This window comes from Microcaecilia unicolor, chromosome 2, assembly GCF_901765095.1.
Source record: "Microcaecilia unicolor chromosome 2, aMicUni1.1, whole genome shotgun sequence".
Classification (NCBI taxonomy): Eukaryota; Metazoa; Chordata; class Amphibia; order Gymnophiona; family Siphonopidae; genus Microcaecilia; species Microcaecilia unicolor.
Genome location: NC_044032.1, coordinates 441,909,638 through 441,932,884, shown reverse-complemented (window position 1 = coordinate 441,932,884; position 23,247 = coordinate 441,909,638). Strand labels below are relative to the sequence as shown.

The following is a 23,247-nucleotide window of genomic DNA, read 5'->3' as shown; positions in this document are numbered from 1 at the left end:
GATTCGTCATCATAGAGAACTTTTCCTGTTCTATATTTTGGTCTGCAGTGCAATGGAGGTGCCTAGATGCTGAACACTGAGTGCTGATTCGATAATGGAATCTGGCTGCCAAGATTCTGTTATAAAATACTAGCATAAATCATCATCAATGCAACTATATTTAGGCCAGGGGCGTAGCCAGACTTTGGCGGGAGGGGGGTCCAGAGCCCGAGGTGAGGGGGCACATTTTAGCCCCCCCCCCAGCGCTGCCGACCCCCCCCCCGCCAACACTGCCGACCCCCCTGCCATTGCTAACACCCACCCCCCCGCCATTGCCGACCCCGCCGCCGCCACCACCACCAACTTTCCCCCCCCCTGCCTACAACCCTCTCGACCCCCCACCCGCCGCCAACCCGCAGCCACCTACCTTTGCTGGCGGGGGACCCCCACCCCCGCCAGCTGAGGTCTTCTTCTTCTCACAAAAGGCTTCCTTCTGTTTCTGACGTCCTGCACGTTGTACGTGCAAGATGTCAGAAACAGAAGGAAGCCTTTTGCGAGAAGAAGAGGACCTCGGCTGGCGGGGGTTGGGGTCCTCCGCCAGCAAAGGCAGGCGACGGCGACGGCAGGTTGGTGGCGGGAGGGAGGTCGAGAGGGTCGTTGGCAATGGGGTCCAGGGCCAAATCTACGGGGGCCCATGCCCCCCTGGCCCCACGTAGCTATGCTACTGATTTAGGCATGCCCAATTATGCCATGTGGTAACTGGGCACATAACTGACAATATTCTGCTACTTTGTGCAGCTTTTTGGACGTTTTTCTGTTTCGAAAATGAGCCCCTAAATATCTTGTAATCTAGGTATGGACATTTACACCTTCTCAAGAGAAGTAAATGTCCACACCTGCAGTGTAGACAGAATGTCTGCCATTTATACTTGTATCTTATCAGGACGCCTAGGCACCTGCCCTCTTAAGCTAGGTGGCCTGATAAAATTACCCTCCACATATCTTTATAAAAATGCCCAACAAAAGGTGCAGCAATCACACCTAAAATAGACCCATGTACATTCACAATCTAAAACCTAGATGAGTTTGTAATATTTAAACCCAGAGTAACTGCCTTGACAAAGAGAGAATCACTCTCGAAAGATATCACCCACAGCTTGATTGTTGATCCTTATTTCCATATATCCATGTGGATTAACAGGGCAATCACAATTCTCTCCCCCAGTAGACAGAATTTATTCTGATGCGGATTAAAATTAGACAGCAGTCCAGGCAAAGTGGAAGCTAATGAATCAGAAGTCAGGGCTGAAAATGCAGGTCAGCTACTCCATTCTGTTCTGAGCAATCCCCTCCCCCTTCTCTCCCCTTCTCCACTCCCCCCCCACCCCCCACCATACACCAAGCATGAAGGAAGGGGGAGGAATCAAATAACAATAAAAAAGGGTCAGTGTTCTTTTATATTTAATGCCCATAGTGCTCCTGAGTGATGTGGTATGTTTTACTGTTAATTAAATTAACATGAGGCTGAAGTAAATGAGGCGTCATTAAAATGATGGAGGGGTTCCCTTTTCATATTTGCTCCTGTGGACAGGAAATTAGCACCTAATGGATTTTCAGATGACAAAGAGAAGAAGATTTATAGCAAATTTATCTTTACATTTAAAGAAGAAAAATAAAATGGTGCTTTTTTTTTTTTTACTGCCTTTCTTTCCATGTACCTTAGACTGTATCCAAATTCTAATGAAAAAAAAGATGATAGCATGTTCAAAGTGAAAGTCCATGTTCTTGCCAATAAACGTTAATGTTTCTTAATGTCTGATGTTTTAACAGCTACTGGTGGGATAATTGAAGCTGCATGTTTGGAAATCATTAGCTTTCAGTTATGTGCCACAAACTGCAGGTTAATTCCTCTATAAAAATGTGAAAATATCTTAAATTCATTGATTTTTGTTTTCAACCAATGTGTAGCAGTGACTAAGGCTTCAAAGCTGGCAGGGTGCCCGGGCTCTATCAACCAAAGAATACAATAGTAGCACATCATAGCATTAAACTCAGCAAACTCCGGGCATCTTTTACTAAGGCGTGCTCACATTTTTAGCGTGCGCTAAACATTAGAAATACCCATAGGAATGCATTGGTGTCTCTCACCCCATTTGGTCAACACCAGTAAGGGAAAGGGAACTTGATATACCGCCTTTCTGTGGTATTTTGCAACTACATTCAAAGCAGTTTACATATATTCAGGTACTTATTTTGTACCAGGGGCAATGGAGGGTTAAGTGACTTGCCCAGAGTCACAAGGAGCTGCAATGGGACTTGAACTCAGTTCGCCAGGAGCAAAGTCCACTGCACTAACCACTAGGCTGCTCCTCCACTAGCAACAGTCCATCTAGAAGCCTGCCCTTGCAGATCAGCAATGCAGCTGCGCAGGCTTCTGTTTCTGTGAGTCTGACGTCCTGCACATACATGCAGGACGTCAGACTCACAGAAACAGAAACCTGCGCGGCTGCATGGCTGATCTACAAGGGCAGGCTTCTACATGGAATGTTGCTAGTGGAATAGCAACATTCCATGTAGAATCTCAAATAGTAGCAACAGAATCTCAATAGTAGCAACATTCCATCTAGAATCTCCAATAGTAGCAACATTCCATGTAGAATCTCAAAATAGGGAAAGGGGACTTGATATATCACCTTTCTGAGGTGTTTGCAACTACATTTAAAGTGGTTTACATATATTCAGGTACTTATTTTGTAACAGGAGCAATAGAGGGTTAAGTGACTTGCCCACAGTCACAAGGAGCTGCAGTGGGAATTGAACCCAGTTCCCCAGGATCAAAGTCCGCTGCACTAACCACTAGGGAAGCCCCCACCAGCCCTCTCAGGGATTTGAAATGCTCTGTGTGGCTCTTGACAAGTTAGAAGATCCCTTTTCTAGATGGACTAATTCTAATGGGTTGTATAGTGTTGCACTGGAACCTGATTGGACTGACACATTCTTTCCTTCTTTCCCCAAAGGACTTTCTCATGGAAACCTTTATCATGTTTAAGGACCTGATTGGGAAAACTGTTTACCCCTCGGACTGGATGGTGATGAATATGGTACATAACAGGTGAGCCTGACCCTTTTTCATTATTTTATCAGCTTGGGCCATATAAATATACTATGGTGGCAATTCTATAAATTAACACCTTATTTTAGGTGACACAAAGGGGCACACTTACCCCCTAATTCTATAAAAGTTACCAAAAATTGTGTTTGCACAATTTACTTGAATAATGAGTTAATTAGCATCAATTATTGGCTTTTTAACAAGCAATGATTGGTACTAATTAGATTTAATTGGAATTTACATGTGATCTGAAAAAGAGGGTGCAGGAATGGGTGGGTCATGAGCATAATGGGGGACGATCCTAAAATTTACGTTTCAGTAGTTGCAAATGGCCGCCTAAACTTAGGAGCGTGCTATTCTATAAACTATGCCAAACCTTAAGCACAACTTATAGAATAGTACTTTTTTCAGCCCCAATTTCTGTGGTGTCATATTTAGAATCCAGCCCATAGCTCTAATTCTATAATGGCTTAAGGGTGTTCCTAAGCTGTTCTAGAATACTAGTGCAAAGCTGCATCAGCATGCCCACTTATGATAGGTCAGTGGCTGGTGTAAGTGGGTGTGCCATGCAATGCAAACAACTGATAGTGTTCCATAAGCTGTGATTGTCATTTGGTGACACGCCCATGCTCTGCCCACATGTACAACTCCTTGACACTAAGTGATAGAGGTGCACTGTTTATAGAATAGTGGAAGAGTGGCCTAATGGTTAGTGTAGTGAGCTATAGACCTGAGGAACTGGGTTTGATTCCTGCTACTGCCTAATGGTCAGCAGTGGGTTGAGACCCTGGGAAACCAGTTTCAATTCCCACTGCAGCTCCATGTGACCCTGGGCAAGTCACTTAACCCTCCACTACCCCAGGTAAAACAGTAGTACAATGCACTACTTAGACTATGAGCCCACTAGGGACCGACCCAGTACTTGTAAAATGAAACTGTAAACCGCTTAGGTCTAAGTGATATATAAATACTGAATGCATGTAGCTGCCAATCAGGGGCGTAGCTACGTGGGGCCATGGGGGCATGGGCCCCCACAGATTACGCCCTGGCCCCTTGTACATTTGACACCCCCGCCATCGCCGCCCACCCCCTGCCCCGCTGCTGCATCAGGTACCTTGTTTGCTGGCGGGGGTCCCCCAAACCTTACCAGCCAAAGAGCCTTCTTCAGCGTCGGTCGACTCTGGCGCCTTCATTGTGTGATCATCTGTTTTGGACACCTTACTTCCTGCACTGGGCTACATGCACGGTGCAGGACATAAGGCGTCAGAAACAGATGACCACACAATGAAGGCGCCGGAGTCAACCGGCGCTGAAGAAGACTCTTTGGCTGGTGGGGATTGGGGACCCCCGCCAGTAAACAAGGTACCAGATGCGGCAGCGAGGCGGGGGTGGGTGGGCGGTGGTGACAGCGGGGGGGAGGCGGCTAAACAGTGCCCCCCCCCACCTCTGGCTCTGGCCCCCCTCCCGTCGAGGTCTGGCTACGCCCCTGCTGCCAATTGTTAGTGGAAATCATGCCCATAAGCAGCACTATTCTATAATATAAACACACTATTGGCACCCTAGATTTAGGCACCAACTTATAGAATTGCCTTTCATGATTGGATCTAATCTGCCATGCCCTTCAAAGCACTATGCAGAGCACACAGCTACTGAGGAGAAAATATTGCTGTCTTTCTCTACACATTGTACTCTGACACTTCTATTAACAAATATCATTACTGTATTTTTCTCCTTTAACACAATATTTGGTTTTCTTGTGTCAGGCTCCTTTTGTTGATTTAATTTTATTTTTATTGCATGTTGAATTATAGCAAGAGAAGCTTGGTTAAAGAAAAATATCCATAGTTGTGATACAAATCGAATAAGAAGAGTAGAAAAAGAAAAATATCCAATACGAGTCAGGAAATAGAAGAAACCAAGAAAAGGTATCCTAGGGGAACTGGAAAAAAAAAAAGGAAAAAACATAACTCAGTTTATCCATTAATAACATATAACCTGTTTCACATCGAACCACAGGATGCCATAGGCAGCCCACATTTCTAGTATCTGGAATCAAACTCAAAAGAGAAGATTCAAAATTAGTGAAAATAAACTTATCAAGCCCACCACAGTTACCCAGATAACATAAAGAAAATCTCACCCCAAGAGCCAAGATTTCCTTGAATACAATCAAAAAGTGTTTCCCCAATGGGTATTTCTGCATACATCAGCAATATCATCCCCTTTAATTCTCATAAACAGTGTCTGCTTGCAGAAATAGAAATAAATTAATAAGATAGAAATTTCCATACAAGGTCAGACTAAAGGTCAATCTAGTCCAGTATCCTGTTTTCAACAGTGGCCAATCCAGATCACAACTATATTACAGGATCCCAAAAAATAACAAGGTTTCCCTCTAGTGTAAGTTGAGTAGATACCCCGAATTTCATACCTGTGTCCTCGATTCCTATTTGGCAATCTTCTTTCCCTGATTTTAGTAATACAGACAGAAGTGTCATACTATATTTGGCTTGGTTGTAGTATTGCCCAGCCTAGCTCCCCCCCATGTGGTCCAGCATCTCCCCCTCTTGCTGTCACCGCCCTAGACTCATCCCCTTTCAGCAATCTTCCCTTTGTGTCTCCATCCCATTTGCTCCAATATCAGCATTAAAAAACACAGCGGTACAATGCAGAGCCTCCATTCAAGCATGCTGTGAATCTCTTGGGTTTCACTCCCATGGCAACAGGAAGTATATGTCAGAGAGGGCAGAACTTGGCCAGGACTTAAAGGAGAGGTGTGGAGATGCTGGGCCACCAGGAAAGGGGATGAGAGGGGAGAGAATGAGAGTATGTCAGAATGGGAGAGAGTGAAAAGGAATGAGTACCCATAGGAAGAATGAAGAAAATATGGGAATAAAATGCTGGAGAAAGAAGATGAAAAGTGGAAGAGAGAATTCATAAGGAAAGAGAGAAAGAATGAGAAAGAGTGTAGGAAGAAAGAAAAAGGGGATAGCATCAAAGGAAAGGGAGAAGGAAACGTATTCAAATATCCACTGTGGAAGGAAGGAGACAAGTAAGCAAGAAGCAGAGCTGAAACTGAAAAGAAAACAAAAGAGGAAGACGTGAGTGTGTGTGTTTGTGTGTGTGTGTGAGAGAGAGACAAAACAGAGGTTTCCAAAGTGGTGGAGAAATTAGTAGCCACTCAGTTTTCTGACTTTTTTAGATTGTAGTAATGCCTTGCACCACTGCCAGATGGAATTTTGCTTGCACCATTCTACCAAACATACTCTTCTGGAATTGGCAAACTGTAAAATTGATCTTGGTTAGACAGAGGGATGTTGTCCTGTTTTCTTTAGATATGTCTGATGCTTTTGATACGGTCAATCATTTTATTCTACTCCAAGAGGTCAGAGACCTGAATATTCTTTATTTTTAATTTTCTATACCGCTATAACTGCTCCTATTCTCCTGGTCTTCCATTTTGTTCATCAAATAGTCCACTTGCTTCTGTAGGGTGCTGCAAAATGACTTCTCCTCTTCCCAGTGTGATAGGGTATACATCCCATCACTGGGAGATAGGTCCCCTGGACAAGAAAAGTTTACAGACTACATAACGTGGGAAAGGAGCTACATCTTTTTGATAGGTCAGAGAAGAAGACATGTCAAGCAATCGGACCTAGCAAAAAAGAAAGATAGGGAGGACAGGGAGGAAGAAAGAGGGCACAGAGGAAGAAAGGGAGAGGACAGAAGGGAGAAATGGCAGGCAATTCACAGGCTCAGCTCCTCAATGGTTTTACTCCTATCTTTCTGGCACACCTGTGTCATCCGTTACTCTAATTCCATCTCATCACCTCAGCTTCTACTGTCTGGTGTCCCTCAGGGATCCATTCTTAGCCCTATTCTTTAACATTTATTTAGCTCCCTTAACCCTCCTTCAATCTCTTGGCTTCATATTGTTTATTTGTGTGCATAATATCCAACTTCTATTCCCCCTAGACCCACTATCGTCCTCTAGTTGTACACTGATCTCCTCCAAACTTAACACATTATCAAACTAGTTGTTTGAGAACAAACTTAAATTGAACAGTAAGTAAGTCAGCCACAGTGGTGTTTCCTTCACAGTCCATCTGTCATCAAATGCCTCCTTTCACTATTAAGGGCACATCACTCCTATATAAGACCATGATCAAAGAACTCAGCATTACATAATTATTGCCATACTGGGACAGACCGAAGGTCCATCAAGTCCAGTATCCTGTTTCCAACAGTGGCCAATCCAGGTCACAAGTACCTGGCAACATCCCAAAACAGTACAATACATTTTACGCTGTTTATTCTAGAAATAAGCAGTGGATTTTCCCCAAGTCCATTTTAATAATGGTCTATGGACTTTTCCTTAAGGAAGCCATCCAAACCTTTTTTAAAACCCCGCTAAGCTAGTCACTTTTACTACATTCTCTGGCAACAAATTTCAGAGTTTAATTACACGTTGACATTCACATAGACAATGCATTGTCCATCCACTAATATTTCCAGCATAGTAACCTCCTCTTTCTTTATCTTCAAGAAAATCTGTTCCATTCTTACTGACGTGCTCATCTCTACACACTCTCATAACTGCTCTAGTTTTGACAAAGCTGGATTGTTGTGACTTGCTTTTTGTTGGCTTACCACACTCACAACTACATTGATTGCAGCTGGTACAGAATACCACTGTTAAACTCATCTAGGCCAAAAGAAATCTGTCTATGCCACTCCCCTTCTAATTGCTGAACATTGGCGCTCGATATCTTGTAGAATCCCTTTTAAACTTAACATTCTGTGTCACCAGATCCAAGCACTTGGTCTCCCCTCCTTTCTTTTTTTTTTTTCTTGCTAGTTTCCTCAATCCTTACTCTCCAGTAAGGTCCATTCATTCATCTCAGCAATGCCTCCTAATAGCCTTCCCCTTTCCCTTTGACTTGAAGCATCTTTCAGTAAATTCAAACCTATTGTCTAGAGGTTCCTGAAGAACGATAGTCAGTGTATGTGTCAAGGAGATAAGTGAGAGGAGAGTGGTGAGTACAGTGGGTAAAAATGTGGTAATGGGGGTGACAGAAGGGAATAGGAGAATGAGGAAGGAGTGAGATTGGAAATGGAAGAGCTAAGAACTGAGAGATGGAGATGGAAAGTTGATAGGTATGTGAAAAGTAAAAGAAGGAGTTGGAGAACTGAACGGTGAGAAAGAAGGTGAAATTTGAATGGACAGAAAGGCAGAGAAGAAAAGGAGGAAATAACTAAAAGGGAAAGATAAATATGTCAGAGACATATGTGAGGACAAAGGGTGAGGAGAAAGGACAAATAGAGAAAGTTGTCTGAAGACAGACATGAAAGCAGAAGAGAGAAACTCACTGGAACCAACATGACTGGAAAAATAAAATGCCCAGACAGCAAAGGTAGAAAAGAAAAGTGGTTTTATTCTGAATATGCTAGTTTTGGGAAATGTGCATCTCAGATATCTTTGTATTGTGTTCAGTACAAGAGTAAATGAATTCATTTTTATTTTTCCAGTGTTGAGTACTGCGTTTTGACTTCTTAAGGTTACCAGTTCAACTTTTGTTTTCATATTTTTATTTCTATCTGTGTTTTGCCCATGACTAAGGTGTGGTATGTTGTTTGCAAGTAGTTTGTGTAGCTATCTATAGAAATCCCACTGTTCTGCTTGACCAGTAGCAGGTGTATTGGTGTTCTATGGACCAGTGTAATATTTGTAGTGTTGCCTATTCATAGGTAGGGTTCATGCTATTTGAACCTTAGAAATTAGTGCTACTGTTGTATGTTTAGGTTTGCTACATGTATGGTGAGTTGGAATTTATTTTCAGGTTTTTTTTATTTTGTAGCATGCCTTGCAGTACAGAGATTGATGTTGCTGTTGCTCAGATGAAATGAGAATCAGAATATTTTTTGTATGGTAACTTCCAAGGAGAAATGTCCTACTTGTTGTTGGGAGGAAGATTTTTGTGGATGCAGAAAATGTTTACATTTAACTCATAGGAACTGCTATACTGTGTCAGACCAAAGGTCTTTGGAAATTTAAGTATTCCTCTGCCCCAACCCAGTTACTCTGCCCTGCAATGGCAAAAGGAAGCAAGTGCTTCTGTAAAAATAGACACTTGCTTTCCTTTGTCATTGCAGGGCAGTAATCCTTCATGCCACCTGGCTGCCAAAAATTTCTGAGGAGAACACTGAAGTATCAAGGACTAGAGTCTATATATCACACTTAAAATTTTGGAGCCAAAATGAAATTCGCCTAAGTGCACTCTGTAAAGTATGCCTCAATTTAGGCATACTTTATAGAATAAGCCTAAATTTCTGCACAGTGTATAGAATACGCCAAGTACCCATATGTACAACTAAATTTAGTCATGGGAAGTTATGCCAAGTAAACCCTAGTGTAAATATCGACACCTAAATTAGGCACAGACGGTGTATTCTATAATAACACACATAGATTTTAGAAACATCCATGACCCGCCTATGGCCATGCCCTCTTTTCAACAATGTGACTTAGAATTTACACACAACATGTTATAGAATACACCTAGACAGTTCTGTACATAAATTCTAATTAGTGTCAATATTTACTTGTTAATTGGCTTGTTAACCAAGTATGTTATTTGCATTGGAGAAGTAGCCTAGTGGTTAGTGCTGCAGACTTTGATCCTGGGGAACTGGGTTTGATTCCCACTACAGCTCCTTGTGACCCTGGGCAAGTTATTTAACTCTCCATTGCCCCAGGTACAAACAAGTACCTGTATATACTATGTAAACCGCTTTGAATATAGTTGCAAAAACCACAGAAAGGCAGTATATCAAGTCCCATTCCCATTGTTATGGAATATACTTCAGTTTCCATGCAGAAATCTTACCAGGATATGTAGAATCTAGGTAAAATGTGTAAATGTTGAGAAAAACACTGATTAGTCCCAGATTTTATTGATAATGTTGCAAATTTGTACTAGTGTGGATGATACTATTTATTAACATGAAACTCCATTGGCTGCTGGTTAAATGGCGCTCACAATTTAAGATTCTGACACTAACTTTTAAGTGTCTGAACAATGAAGTTCCTGTCAGTTTGGCTACTGTATTACGAATTTACTACCTAAAAATGTCCCTTCACTCTGATAACAAGTTGTTACTTGATGTACCTACTGTGAAATATATTGATGTGCCTACTGTGAAATATATACAGTTGGAAGATCATAGATTGAGAATGTTTTATGTGGAAGACGTGAGGCTGTGGAATTGACTTCCAGATAAAATTTGCATATTGAAGAACTATGGTCAATTTAGAAAATGTGTGAAGGCATTCCTTTTTAGGGAAGCCTTTGATACATAAGTACTGCCATACTGGGAAAGACCAAAGGACCATCAAAACCTGCATCCTGTTTCCAACAGTGGCCAATCCAGGTCACAAATACCTGGCAAGATCCCCAAAAAAGTACAAAACATTTTATACTGCTTATCCCAGAAATAGTGGATTTTTCCCAGTCCATTTAATAATGGTCTATGGCAGTGATGGCGAACCTTTCAGAGACCGAGTGCCCAAACAGCAACCCAAAATCGAATTATTTATCGCAAAGTGCCGGTACTCATTATGGGCGGGGTTATCACATATGACTCCACCCCTATGATAGCCACACCCCTTACACCAGCCATGGCGCATATAAACAGACATCATTGAAAATATTATACTAGAATAGGAGGAAAAATAACATGATTTTTTTTCATTATAAATCATTTCTGTAAGCTGTTACAGCTCCAGTATACCCAGTGCAAAATAAGACAGCAGATGTAAATTCTCAAATTGGACATATTCCAAACACTAAAATGAAAATAAAATGATTTTTTTTCTACCTTTGTTGTCTGGTGATTTTGTTTTTCTATCCATATTGGTCCCAGTCTCTGATTCTGCTGCTCTCTATCTGTTCTCTTAACTCCGTTTCCAGGGCTTCCTTTCCATTTATTTCTTTACTTTCCTCCTTTCTTCTTCATTTCTTGCCCTCCATCCATGTCCAGCAACCCTCCTCCCCTCTCCAGCCACCCTCCTCTTCCCTCCAGCCACCCTCCTCTCCCCCTGCCCTCCCCTCCAACCACCCATGTCCAGCCACCCTCCTCTCCCCCCTGCCCTCCCTCCCAGCACCAGGCAGCCCTCCCTCCCAGCACCCAGCAGCACCCAGCATCAGGCCTCCCTCCTACCCAGCACCCAGCAGCAGCACCCAGTAGCAGGCCTCCCTCCCACCCAGTACCACCCAGCACCAGGCCTGCCGCCCTCCCTCCAAGCACCAGGCAGCCCTCTCTCCCAGCACCCAGCCTCCCTCCCTCCCACCCACCCAGCACCAGGCCTGCCGCCCTCCCACCCAGCACCCAACATCAGGCCTCCCACCCACCCAGCACCCAGCAGCAGCACCCAGTAGCAGACCTCCCTCCCAGCACCCAGTAGCACCCAGCATCAGGCCTCCCTCCCACCCAGCACCAGGCCTGCTGCCCTCCCACCCAGCACCCAACATCAGGCCTCCCACCCACCCAGCACCCAGCAGCAGCACCCAGTAGCAGGCCTCCCTCCCACCCACCCCTAGGGGTGGGACCAGAGCTTGAGAGACAGAAGGGAAGGCCAAAGGCGCGCCGAGCGAAGAACACGTGCTTCGCTGCCGCTGCACGCCACCTTAACCCCGAGGACGGTACGCTTTTTAAATTTCAGAGGAGGAGGGGGGTTCCTGGTGCTGGGACGGGAGGGAGGGAGGACGGGTGGGTGGCCTGATGCTTGTTTGGTTGGAGGGAGTGTGGGAGGCCGGCCGAACTGGTGCTCGGAGGGAGGGAGCGTGAGCGGACCAGCGACGGCGCACGTGCCAAGGGAGAGAGCTCTGCGTGCCCTCTCTGACACGCGTGCCATAGGTTCGCCATCACTGTTCTATGGACTTTTCCTTTAGGAAGCCGTCCAAACCTTTTTTAAACTCCGCTAAGCTAACCGCCTTTACCACATTCTCTGGCAATGAATTCCAGAGTTTAATTACACGTTGAGTGAAGAAACATTTTCTCCGATTCGTTTTAAATTTACTACATTGTAGCTTCATTGCATGTCCCCTAGTCCTAGTATTTTTGGAAAGCGTAAACAGACGCTTCACATCTACCCGTTCAACTCCACTCATTATTTTATAGACCTGGAAGTTTACGGGCAATTTTACTAAGTCATGTAGGCGTGTACATGCGTCAATTTTGAACTACCACCTGGCTACCACATGGCCAGGGTGGCAATTTCATTTTCTATGTGCAACCACTATGCGCCCTGGAAAATTTCTGGCGTGGGCGCTAACCAAGCAGTATTCAGAATTATATGCGGGCTGACAATTACTGCCTGGTTTACATTATATTACATGCCATTATATGCTAGGTCAATGGGTGGCGGTAAGGTCTCAGGCCCTAAATGAATGCGCACCAATTTTTATTTTGCTGCGCGTCCATTTTCGGCTAAAAAAAGGCCTTTTTTTGGAGGTGCGCTGAAAATAGGTCTGTGTGCATTCAATACCCGCATCTACACCAGCGCAAGCCACGTTTTGGCGCATCTTAGTAAAAGGACCCCTTAGAGATGTTTGCTGTCTGTGATTTTTGTTTATTTTGCCAGAAGCACAAGTGTTATTGATCTGTTTTCATTGTGTAGATGAAAACTGTAAACTGCCTAGAAAGTTTGATAGCACAGTATAAAAAGTGTGTAATAAATAAATAAATATTTTTAAAATTAAATATATGAATTTCCCAAGTACATGTCCATACCAGCTTCCTTTTAATCCACAAATGAAGTATTGTGTGTGTAGGAGTAAGTTCACTTTGGTCCCTGGCCCCACCCACTTCCAGTCCTGGTTCTCTCCCACCCTACCCTCAGTTCCATTTCCTTTTTGTCTACAAATTAAGACTTAATTAAGCCCCATAATTCTATAAAAGTTGCCAAAAATTGCGTGCACAAATTTGAGCATGCGCCCAATTTATGCACGCAATGTAACTGAATAGCAAGCCAATTAGTAACAATAATTGACTTAACAAGCAATTACTGGTGCTAATTGAAATCAATTAATGTGTACGTGTATAAATGTAAGTGAGTGATCTGCGCCTAAATTTTACGCACATTCTGGAAATGGTTTGCAGAAACGGGAGGATCATGAGCATTTTGGGACAGAGTGTAGGCATAGATTTGAGTTACATGTGCAATTATAGAATAAAGGGGTTCCATGTTTTAATTTAGATGAGGACATTTGCACCACCTTTTCATTGGTGCAAATGGATGCACCTAAATTTATGTGCGACCCCTGCACTTAAGTGCTATTCTATAAACCACACCTAGCTTTAGGCACAGCTTATAGAACAGTGTTGAAGCGGGGGGGTTTTCCACATCAAGTTATAGGCGCGATTTATAGAATCCACCGCATAATCCTCCAAATTCCATACAGCGTGACTTAAGTTGCACACGCAAATCTAGTCAAATTCTGATTTGTGCGTTCAACTTAATTAGCTTAATAAGCCAATCAGTGCCAATAATTGCCTCTTAAGCAACTATTGCCACTAATTGGCTTATAGGCGTGCTATATAGAATCTGGCAGTTAGTGCCAAGTTTTATTGGCACCCATTTTTGAGTGCTACTTATAGAATTTCCTCAGAATGCCTAGTGGACTCAAAACGAGTCTTTACAGATGAGAGAAGGTTGAAATGAGAGAAGTGAAAGATGAAAGGGGAAATGAGAACCTAGATGTGGGGTAAAACGTAAGAAGACGCAAGGTGGTGAGGGGATAAATGATAGGGAAGGAGCTGGGGCTGAGTAGAGAATGAGAGACAGAAGGCAGATGAGGCTGGGGAGGAGATGAGTATAGAGAGTGGAAATGGGTGACTAGAAAGTGAGCGAAAGGCAGGAAAATAGAAGGTTGGGGAAGGGATGAGACAGAAGTGGGGAATGGGAGGACTAATGAGGTAAACATAGGAAGGGGAGGAAAAGGACTAATGAGATCTGGCTAAAGTAATGGAGAAAAAAAATATGAAACAGAAGGATAAGAGATTTAGGGCCCTGTTTACTAAGGTGCGTTAGTGTTTTTAGCGCGCCTACACTTAGCGTGCGTGCAAACCATGTAGGCACCTATAGGGATATTGTAGGCATGTACATGGTTAACGTGCGTACATGGTTAACACGCATTAAAAACTTTAACGCGCCTATAATGCTGCTTAGTAAACAGGGTCCTTATGGAGGAATGGGAAGACAGGGAAAATGAAAAGAACAGAAAATAGAAATGGGATCTTAGAAAATTATTTAGGCGAAAACCAAGTAGAAATGGAAAAGAGACCAGCATGAACCTAACTGGAAAAATAATATGATCAGATAATTGGATGCTAATAATCAATTATCGATGCTAAGAGGTTACTTTAGGTACAGGGATTTACACCAGGTTTCAGTTGGTGTAAATCCTTGCACCTAAAAGTTAGGTACAGATCCCAGTGCTAGGCACCATTTTATAAATATCTCCCAACTCGGAGCACCATTTACAGTAACAAAGTAAATTAAATGATGGCAGATAAAGACCTGTATGGTCCATCCAGTCTGCCCAACAGGATAAACTCATTTTATATGGTATACGATACTTTATATGTATACCTGAGTTTGATTTGTCCTTGTCTTTATCAGAGCACAGACCATAGAACTCTGTCGAGCACTGTTGTTGTACTAAAGGTTCTGTGCGCATCCCCGTCTATTCAGTCACGATCAGGGCATAGACCATAGAAGTCTGCCCTGTCTGCCCAGCACTGGTTTTCCTTCCCAATTACCGGTGTTGCCACCCAATCTCCGCTAAGATTCCATGAATCCATTTCTTCTAAACAGGATTCCATTGTGTTTATCCCACGCATGTTTGAATTCCATTACCGTTTTCATCTTCACCACCTCCCGCGGGAAGGCATTCCATGTATCCACCACCCTTTCCGTGAAAAAAATACTTCCTGACATTACTCCTGAGTCTTCCCCCCTTCAACCTTAATTCATGTCCTCTAGTTTTACTGCCTTCCTGTCTCCAGAAAAGGTTTGTTTGCAGATTAATACCTTTCAAACATTTGAGCGTCTGTATCATGTCACCCATGTTTCTGCTTTCCTCCAAGGTGTACATGTTCAGGTCAGCAAGTCTCTCCTCATAAGGTTTGCAACCTTAATCCCATACCATTTTTGTAGCTTTTCTTTGCACCGCTTCCAGTCTTTTTACATCTTTAGCAAGATACAGTCTCCAAAAGTGAACACAATACTCCAAGTGGGGCCTCACCAACGACTAGTAGAGGGGCATCAACACCTCTTTTCTTCTGCTGGTTATGAACTAGCACTTAGCACTTATTTTTTTCAGCGCTGATTTTTCAATGCCATATATAGAATTTTGGCCCTAATGCAGCTTAATAAATAGGCATGTTTATTTCTGAAATAAGTCTTGCATGTTTCTACAAAGAGCAGCAACACACAAGAGCTTCATGTTATGTTTAATACTGTTGATAGCTGTGTATGGCAAGTACAGTTGGAAGAATCTTTCTCCGCAGACTGCTGAGTTTATTATTTTGCAGCTTTTGTTGGAGGAGGAGGAGGAGGAGGAGGTGTTTTTATTTTAATGTTTTGCTATCCCAGAGGAGATGTGAATCCTTCAGAACATGATTCACAGATTCTAGGCACTTGTATTCAAACCTGAGCTTTGCAAAAATAGATACTTACAGTATAACAAAAGACATGTTGCATCTATTCAAACAACTGCAAAAATACAGAAATATTAGAGGTTGATATGCAAAAGCATTTATCCAGGTAATCCTAGGATTTTGTCAGATAAATGCCTGCTTTTTTAAAATCCCCCCCCCCCCCCCCCCCCTCAAAGAGACCAGGTGCATTTTGGATAGAAAACTCACTGTCCAGACAAAATTTGACCAATTAAATGGTGGAAGGACATAGAGGCATTCAGAGGGCATGACAAAAAATCTAAGCAGGAAGTGATCTAGTTAATTAAGCCAGTCACCCATATAGCAGGCCTAGGATAACCACATAAAGATATACATTTTTAACCAGCTGTATTCAGACAGGTCAAATTAAACAGGCATCTTTTTGATTATTTTTACTCAGATATATATCAGCTGAATATCAGCCCCTACAGAAATGGAAAAAAACAGACCTGTGATTAAGAGCAAAAGAATAGAGAATAGGGTCAAGGAAAGCTGATATTTCAAGAAATGCCGCTTTAAGATGCAGTTGTTTCTTGGATGCAGAACTGCTGATACCAGGACACACTATTTTGAAAAAAAAAATGTAAACTGGCACTGTGTCATAGTGATAAAGTTCTGGCCATTTATTATAATGTTATCTTCCAAGACACACAAAAAATTGTTTTCCAATAAATTTTGTTTCCACAGAGAACATGTTGTGTTGAAAGTTTGGTACTAAATCTGTGCAGCACATTTTATTGCAGCCTGAGTGCCATAGCTAACAAGTGGAGAAAACATTCAAAGCATAATGACTATCAGGCTTATTTTCGAAAGAGAAGGACGCCCATCTTCCGACACAAATCGGAAGATGGGCGTCCTTCACACAGGGTCGCCCAAATCGGTATAATCGAAAGCCAATTTTGGGTGTCCCCAACTGCTTTCCATCACAGGGACAACCAAAGTTCCCGGGGGCGAGTCGGCGGCGTAGCAAAGGCGGGACTTAGGCGTGCCTAACACTTGGACGTCCTCGACCCATAGTGGGAAAAAAAGGGCGTCCCTGATGGGCATTTGGACGACTTTACCTGGTCCTGTTTTTCTTATGACCAAGGCATAAGAAGGTGCCCGAACTGACCAGATAACCACCGGAGAGAATCGGTGATGACCTCCCCTTACTCCCCCAGTGGTCACTAACCCCCTCCCACCCTCAAGAAATATCTTAAAAAAATATTTTGGGCCAGCCTCTATGCCAGCCTCAGATATCATACTCAGGTCCATTACAGCAGTATGCAGGTCCCTGGAGCAGTTTTAGTGGGTGCAGTGCACGTCAGGCAGGCGGACCCAGGCCCATCCCCCCTACCTGTTATGTTTATGGAGGAAACAGCGAGCCCTCCAAAACCCACCACAAACCCACTGTACCCACATCTAGGTGCCCCCTTCACCCGTAAGGGCTATGGTAGTGGTGTACAGTTGTGGATAGTGGGTTTGGGGGGGCTCAGCACACAAGGTAAGGAAGCTATGTACCTGGGAGCAATTTATGAAGTCCACTGCAGTGCCCCCTTGAGTGCCCGGTTGGTGTCCTGGCATGTCAGGGGGACCAGTGCATTACAAATGCTGGCTCCTCCCATGACCAAATGGCTTTCATTTGGTTGTTTCTGAGATGGATGTCCTTGGTTTCGATTATTGGCGAAAATCAGAAATGACCAAGTCTAGGGACGACCAAATTTAAGGATTTGGACATCCCTGATGGTATTTTCGAAACGAAAGATGGATGTCTATCTTGTTTCGAAAATACGGGTTTCCCTGCCCCTAGATTGGGATGGTTTGCGAGGACGTCCATATCAAAACATGGACATCCCTTTCGAAAATGCCCCTCATGGTCTCTGTCCATGAGTTTCAGCTTACAATTCTAGTCAATCTTGATCTCGATGATAGAGAAATTAAAGGCAGGACTATTAAAGAAAATGATAACAGAGTTAAAGATTATAGAATCTGACATGGTATGGTTCACCAAAAGGAAGCCATGTCAAACAAGTCTGACTGACATTTTTAATTGGATGCACAAAGAATTAGATCAGGGCAGAGTGCTGGATGTGGTATATTTAGATTTCAAGGAGGCTTTTGATGCTGTTCCACACAGACTCATTAAATAAACCGAGTTGCCTAAGAGTTTGGTCCTAAGGTGGTGAACTGGATTAGAAATTGATTGCCAGCACAGTGTATTCATAAATTGATTTCATGCCAAAAAAAGGAGGGCTACCTGTCGAGTGCCACCAGAATAAGTCCTGTGACCAGTTCTGGTCAAAGTTTTTAGAGTATTGCACAGTGCTTAATAGTGAATGTTTATGGTTTTAGATAATATACTCAGATCTACAAAAGGACTGACACTCCACAGGGTATGAAAAAATTAGGTATAATCCAGAAAGACTTGAGGATTGGTTATTTTGCAGCTAATATTTAGGAGGCAATTCTATACGTTGGTGCCTCCAATGAGGTACACCAATGTTGTGTACATAGTGCCAATTCTTTAACAACATCTGTGCACCAAGATGCCCTTATAGAGAAGTGCAGAAATCCAAATTGGAGCACCACAATTTGGGCGTGACTGTTTATACCAGCTGTATGGCAGGTGTAAATGAGAGTTTTGAAGTCCACAATGTACAACACATACAGTAATGTATAGAATTTTAGAAGTTAAAATGTAAGTTTGAGACATACCCATAGCCCGCCTATGCTCTGCCCAGCTATACCCTCCCCTTGTAGTTACACCCTATAGTACATAGGCACCACTTTATAGGAGGTGCTCAGTGCACTTATACACGTACTTGCTAATTTTGGCAAGTCTGACATACTGAAGTGGCACATAAGTTTTGGCACCAAGTTATAGAGTTACTTTCTCTAAAGCAGAAAAATGAAGAGAATTCCATATAGAACAGAAAATGTTGGGAATAGATTTGGGCATGATCATATCAGAGAACCTTAAAGTTGTCAAACAATGCAAAAAGGTAGAGGGGAGGGCGAGCTCAGTAATAAGTATAGAAAGCATAGAAAGACGTACATAAGAATAGCCATACTGGGTCAGACCAATGGTCCATCTAGTCCAGTATCCTGCTTCCAACAGTGGCCTGGCAGAAACCCAAATAGTAGAAACATTCTATGCTACCAATCCTGGGGCAGGCAGTGGCTTCCCCATGTTCATCTCAATAACAGACTATGGACTTTTCCTCCAGGAACTTGTCCAAACCTTTTTTAAACCCAGATACACTAACCACTGTTACCACATCCTCCAGCAGCAAGTTCTAGAGCGTAACTATTCACTGAGTGAAAAAATATTTCCTCCTATTTGTTTTACAAGTATTTCCATGTAATTTCATTGAGTGTCCCCTGATCTTCGTACTTTTTTGAAAGAGTGAAAAATCGATTCACTTCTACCTGTTCTACACCACTCATGATTTTGTAGACCTCAATCATATTCCCCCTCAGCCATCTCTTTTCCAGGCTGAGGAGCCCTAACTTCTTCAGCCTTTCCTCATATGCCTCTATACTAGGAGTTGTCAACCTAGTCCTCAGGACACACCCAGTCACTCAGGTTTTCAGGATGTCCACATTGAATATGCCTGGGGTAAATTTGCATACACTACAATCCATCTCTTCCATATTCGTTGTGGGCATCTTGAAAGCCTGACTGGCTAGATGTGTCCCAAGGACTGAGAAGCACTACTCCTATACAAATCATTGATGAGGCATCACCTCTACTGTTGTGTTTAGTTCTAGATTGCATTTCCAAAAAAAAACCCCCAGAGAGAATAGAAGCAGCTGAGAAGAGAGCTACCACAATGAATTCTATGAGCTGAGAGTTCCAGACCTAAATACATATACCTTGGAAGACAATTTTGCTAATTATATCTACCCTGTTTTGAAACCCATTAGACCAAGTTCATTGCAGTTGAGTGTCATATGAAAACAGAAACGTTTTCTATCTTAGTTCTTTAATCAGTAGAAATTCACTTTGCATATTTTGGGCTCCACAGGGAGCGGCGCAAGCAGGTAGAGTTGGCTAGACTGAAATCCATTTTGAAGGTATAAAATACAAATTAGCTATCGTGGATACAGAGAAAGAAAGAGAGCCTACTGAGAAAACTGTGTGCCAGTGTTGGAGGGAATGAGAGGAAGTCCTTTCATGCTGATAAGTGAACTCATTCTCTTTTGTTCCCTATTGAAAAGCTCTGGGAACCAGAGAAAGCATGAGATATGAAAAAAAGGATAGCAGTGAAATCAGCCCATTTTATTGAAGGCTGGCATTAAAATGTATTTGTCATCTTTGAGGTGCAAATAAAGCCCTTTGGAATATGCTGTTGTTTCAGATGTGTAAGATAATTCCTTCTTTTGGATTAAATCCCTGATGTTAAATACTGTAATGCTAGGGAAGGCCACAGAAGAGCTTTGACTGAGTGAATCCATGTTCCATGAAGAGTGCGTTCACTCAGGATTATTCTTCCAACTCCTCCAATGTTCAATCAAACGGAAAGTCAAACTTGTTTTTACCTATTGGATGAATATGGCAATTACTTTACAAACCAGTTTTATTTGTTGGCTTTTTTTTCGGGGTCATTGCGTTATAGAATAGAAATAAGAAGACCCAGAGTCTTTTAGTAAAGTTCAAAAATAAGGTGTTCAAGTATCTCCCTCCTATCCCATATGATAGCACTAGAGATGGTATACTAAGCAATATGGGGCATAGACAGGAATGATGGACTCTCTCATTTGGTCATAAGGCTGAGATCGGAATACAGTTGGATCACTTCTTTAAATTATATATGTAATCCCCCATTATAATGGGGATTACTAACTGGTGGTAGCTCACTGGGGGGAGAGAAATTGATTGGTATGGAGGTATGAGAAACCCAGCCCTAAGGGGAATGTTTGTGGGGAAGTACTGAGGGAAATGTCCTTGGTTATTAAATGACACTAGGGGTGGGGTTTGTAGTTTATAAATAATGTTTTCGGGGAGTACACAAGGTCTTTGGTTGCCTCTACCCCCTCCGGGACACTTGGAGGAAAGGGGGAATCCTGGATGGGTTTAAGAAGCTAATGAGAGCAGTAACCTTGTAGTGGTGGAGTGCTCCAGGTGGGAAGTAGGGGATCCCAGCCTGGGAGCAGGAGCAGAACGAGTCTGTTGGAGCTCAAGGTAGTAGCCCGGAGAGGTACACCTTGGGGAAGGAGAGGATGGACAAAGGAGTCTGGTCCAGAAAGATCACTTGTTGCATCAGTGCTGCAGGCACAGCCTTTTCCACCCAGAAGGGATGGGTAAAGGACAGGAGGAGTTGTAAATATATACATACTGTAGGAATTACCAAATTGAACTGAAGGATTTACACCATATCCCTGAGTTTTGGTTCTGGAGATGTTGTTACAAGATATCAAGTTGGAGTACAAATTAACTATTCCATTTGAAAGATTTGGATTGCCTGTTGCAGAAGTTCAGTAAAGTTCCTGTTAGTTGCATAAGACCTGGTCTAGAGTTTTTTCATTGCTTGAGTGAGAGTGATTGACTCATCAAAAATAAAGCAGAGTAAAAAACAATAGCTCAAACCCTCTGGCCTTCAGGATTCTTTTCCGGCCCCGACCTGCACACAGCTCAAAGTGTGGAATAATAAAGAGAAAGAAACTGTATTGTGTTTTGTGGCCCGGGTCGAGGGGTGCCTGACCCTGAGAGCTAGTCGGTGCCCAGGACACTGGTGAGCGAGTGTGAGACCTGGGTTATATATATTTATTAGATTTCAAACATAAGATTAGAAGTATCCACTTTCTACAGAAAAAAAAAAATCAAAGGATGGGAAAAAGTAACTTCATAGTCACAAGGAAAATTTATTTTATTTATTCATTCTTATATCCCACAATTATCCAAAAACAAGTTTTGGTTCAATGTGGCTTACAATTAACAGTTAGGAAAAATTACAGTTGTGCTTTACAATTACAAAGCAATATAGAACATCAGTGATAGGTACAAGTAACCATAAAATTTCTTGAAAAGGTAGGTTTTTAATTCTTTTCTGAACTGAAGGTAATTTGTAATACTTCTTGTGTCCTTGGGAATTGAATTCCACCATTTAGAACTCAGATAACTAAATCCAGCCGTATAAATGGATTTGTAAATTATGTTTCTACAGTTAGGTAAATGAAGTAATAAGTAATAAACAACCATATAATCAGAAAATATGAAATAACCATCCTAAGATTCATTATGTTTATTATAAACATGATATAGTGCCTTTCTGCAAAGCAAAAGGGTTTCCATAAAGTTAAAATGTGGAGGAAGAAAAGGAAGTAGGGTAGGAAGAGTTGAGCCAGTGGTAGAGCTTCAAAATTTGTAGATCCCCAAAACTGTTCTACTGATGGCTACTCTTCAAATGCTAATTTTTAAAACATGAGATCTCTCTATACTGGGTTCAAATCTAAGGGTTTCAGAGAAGGAATTCCATAGGGCAGGAAAAATGACCTGTGGTAGTGTAGACGCGTGTTTTGGGCACGCACAAAATTATTTTTCAGCGCACCTACAAAAAATACCTTTTAAAAATTTTTGCCAAAAATGGACGTGTGGCAAAATGAAAATGGCCGTGCGGCCATTTTGGGTCTGAGACCTTACTGCCAGCCATTGACCTAGCGGTAAAGTCTCACATGTTAACTGGGCAGTAATGACCTACGCGCGTCAAATGCCACTTGGCGCATGTCCGATACGTGCATCCGAAAATAAAAATTAATTTTCAGATGTGCGTATTGGATGCATGCCAAAAATGAAATTACCACAAAAGCCATGCGGTAGCTGGGCGGTAACTCCATTTTGCCACATGTTGAGTGCATGTAGGCGCTTATGCGGCTTAGTAAAAGGGCCCCCCCCAAGTAATAGAAGGCAGAATGACGGGTACACTCAAGGTGCACCTTAGCAGTTGCAGAGAGAGAACTAATCTATTTTTATTCTGAGACCTTAATATTCTTGATGGTCAATATGGGATTAATAAATCTGATAAGTAACAGGGTAAACCAGAATAGAATGCTTCATGAACGAAGACAAGAATTTTAAATACGATATGATTTGGGAAGCCAGTATGCCTCTTTGAGCAAAAGTGATGATTCATGATCAAACCTGCAAGCCCCAACAAGAAGTTTAATAGATATGTTTTGTATAGTTTGAAGGAGCTGTTGGCAAAATCCTGTAAAACAATTATGCAAGGCATTACAGCATAGCCGCCAAGGGGGGGGGGAGGGGCAGGAAGGGCAAAATTCTCCAGGCCCGGGCCTCCAGGGGGGCCCAGCGCAGGGGTCTCTCTCTCCTGCTCCTGACGGGACTTGGGTGATTGCAGGAGCAGGAGCAGGAGAGAGAAAACTCTGGCACTGGGCCCCCCTTGCATTGCCTGCCTAGCAGCTGCTGGGCCCTCAGG

General features: G+C 42.7%; 1 protein-coding gene across 1 annotated transcript in view; it reads left to right on the top strand.

The window, feature by feature from the left end:
• LOC115461208 (dedicator of cytokinesis protein 2-like) overlaps positions 1-23,247 on the top strand; it is a 1,592,043-nt gene that overhangs the window by 1,135,155 nt on the left and 433,641 nt on the right. The window contains 1 exon segment of the mRNA XM_030190877.1: positions 2,997-3,091. Coding sequence (XP_030046737.1) covers positions 2,997-3,091 — 95 coding nt within the window.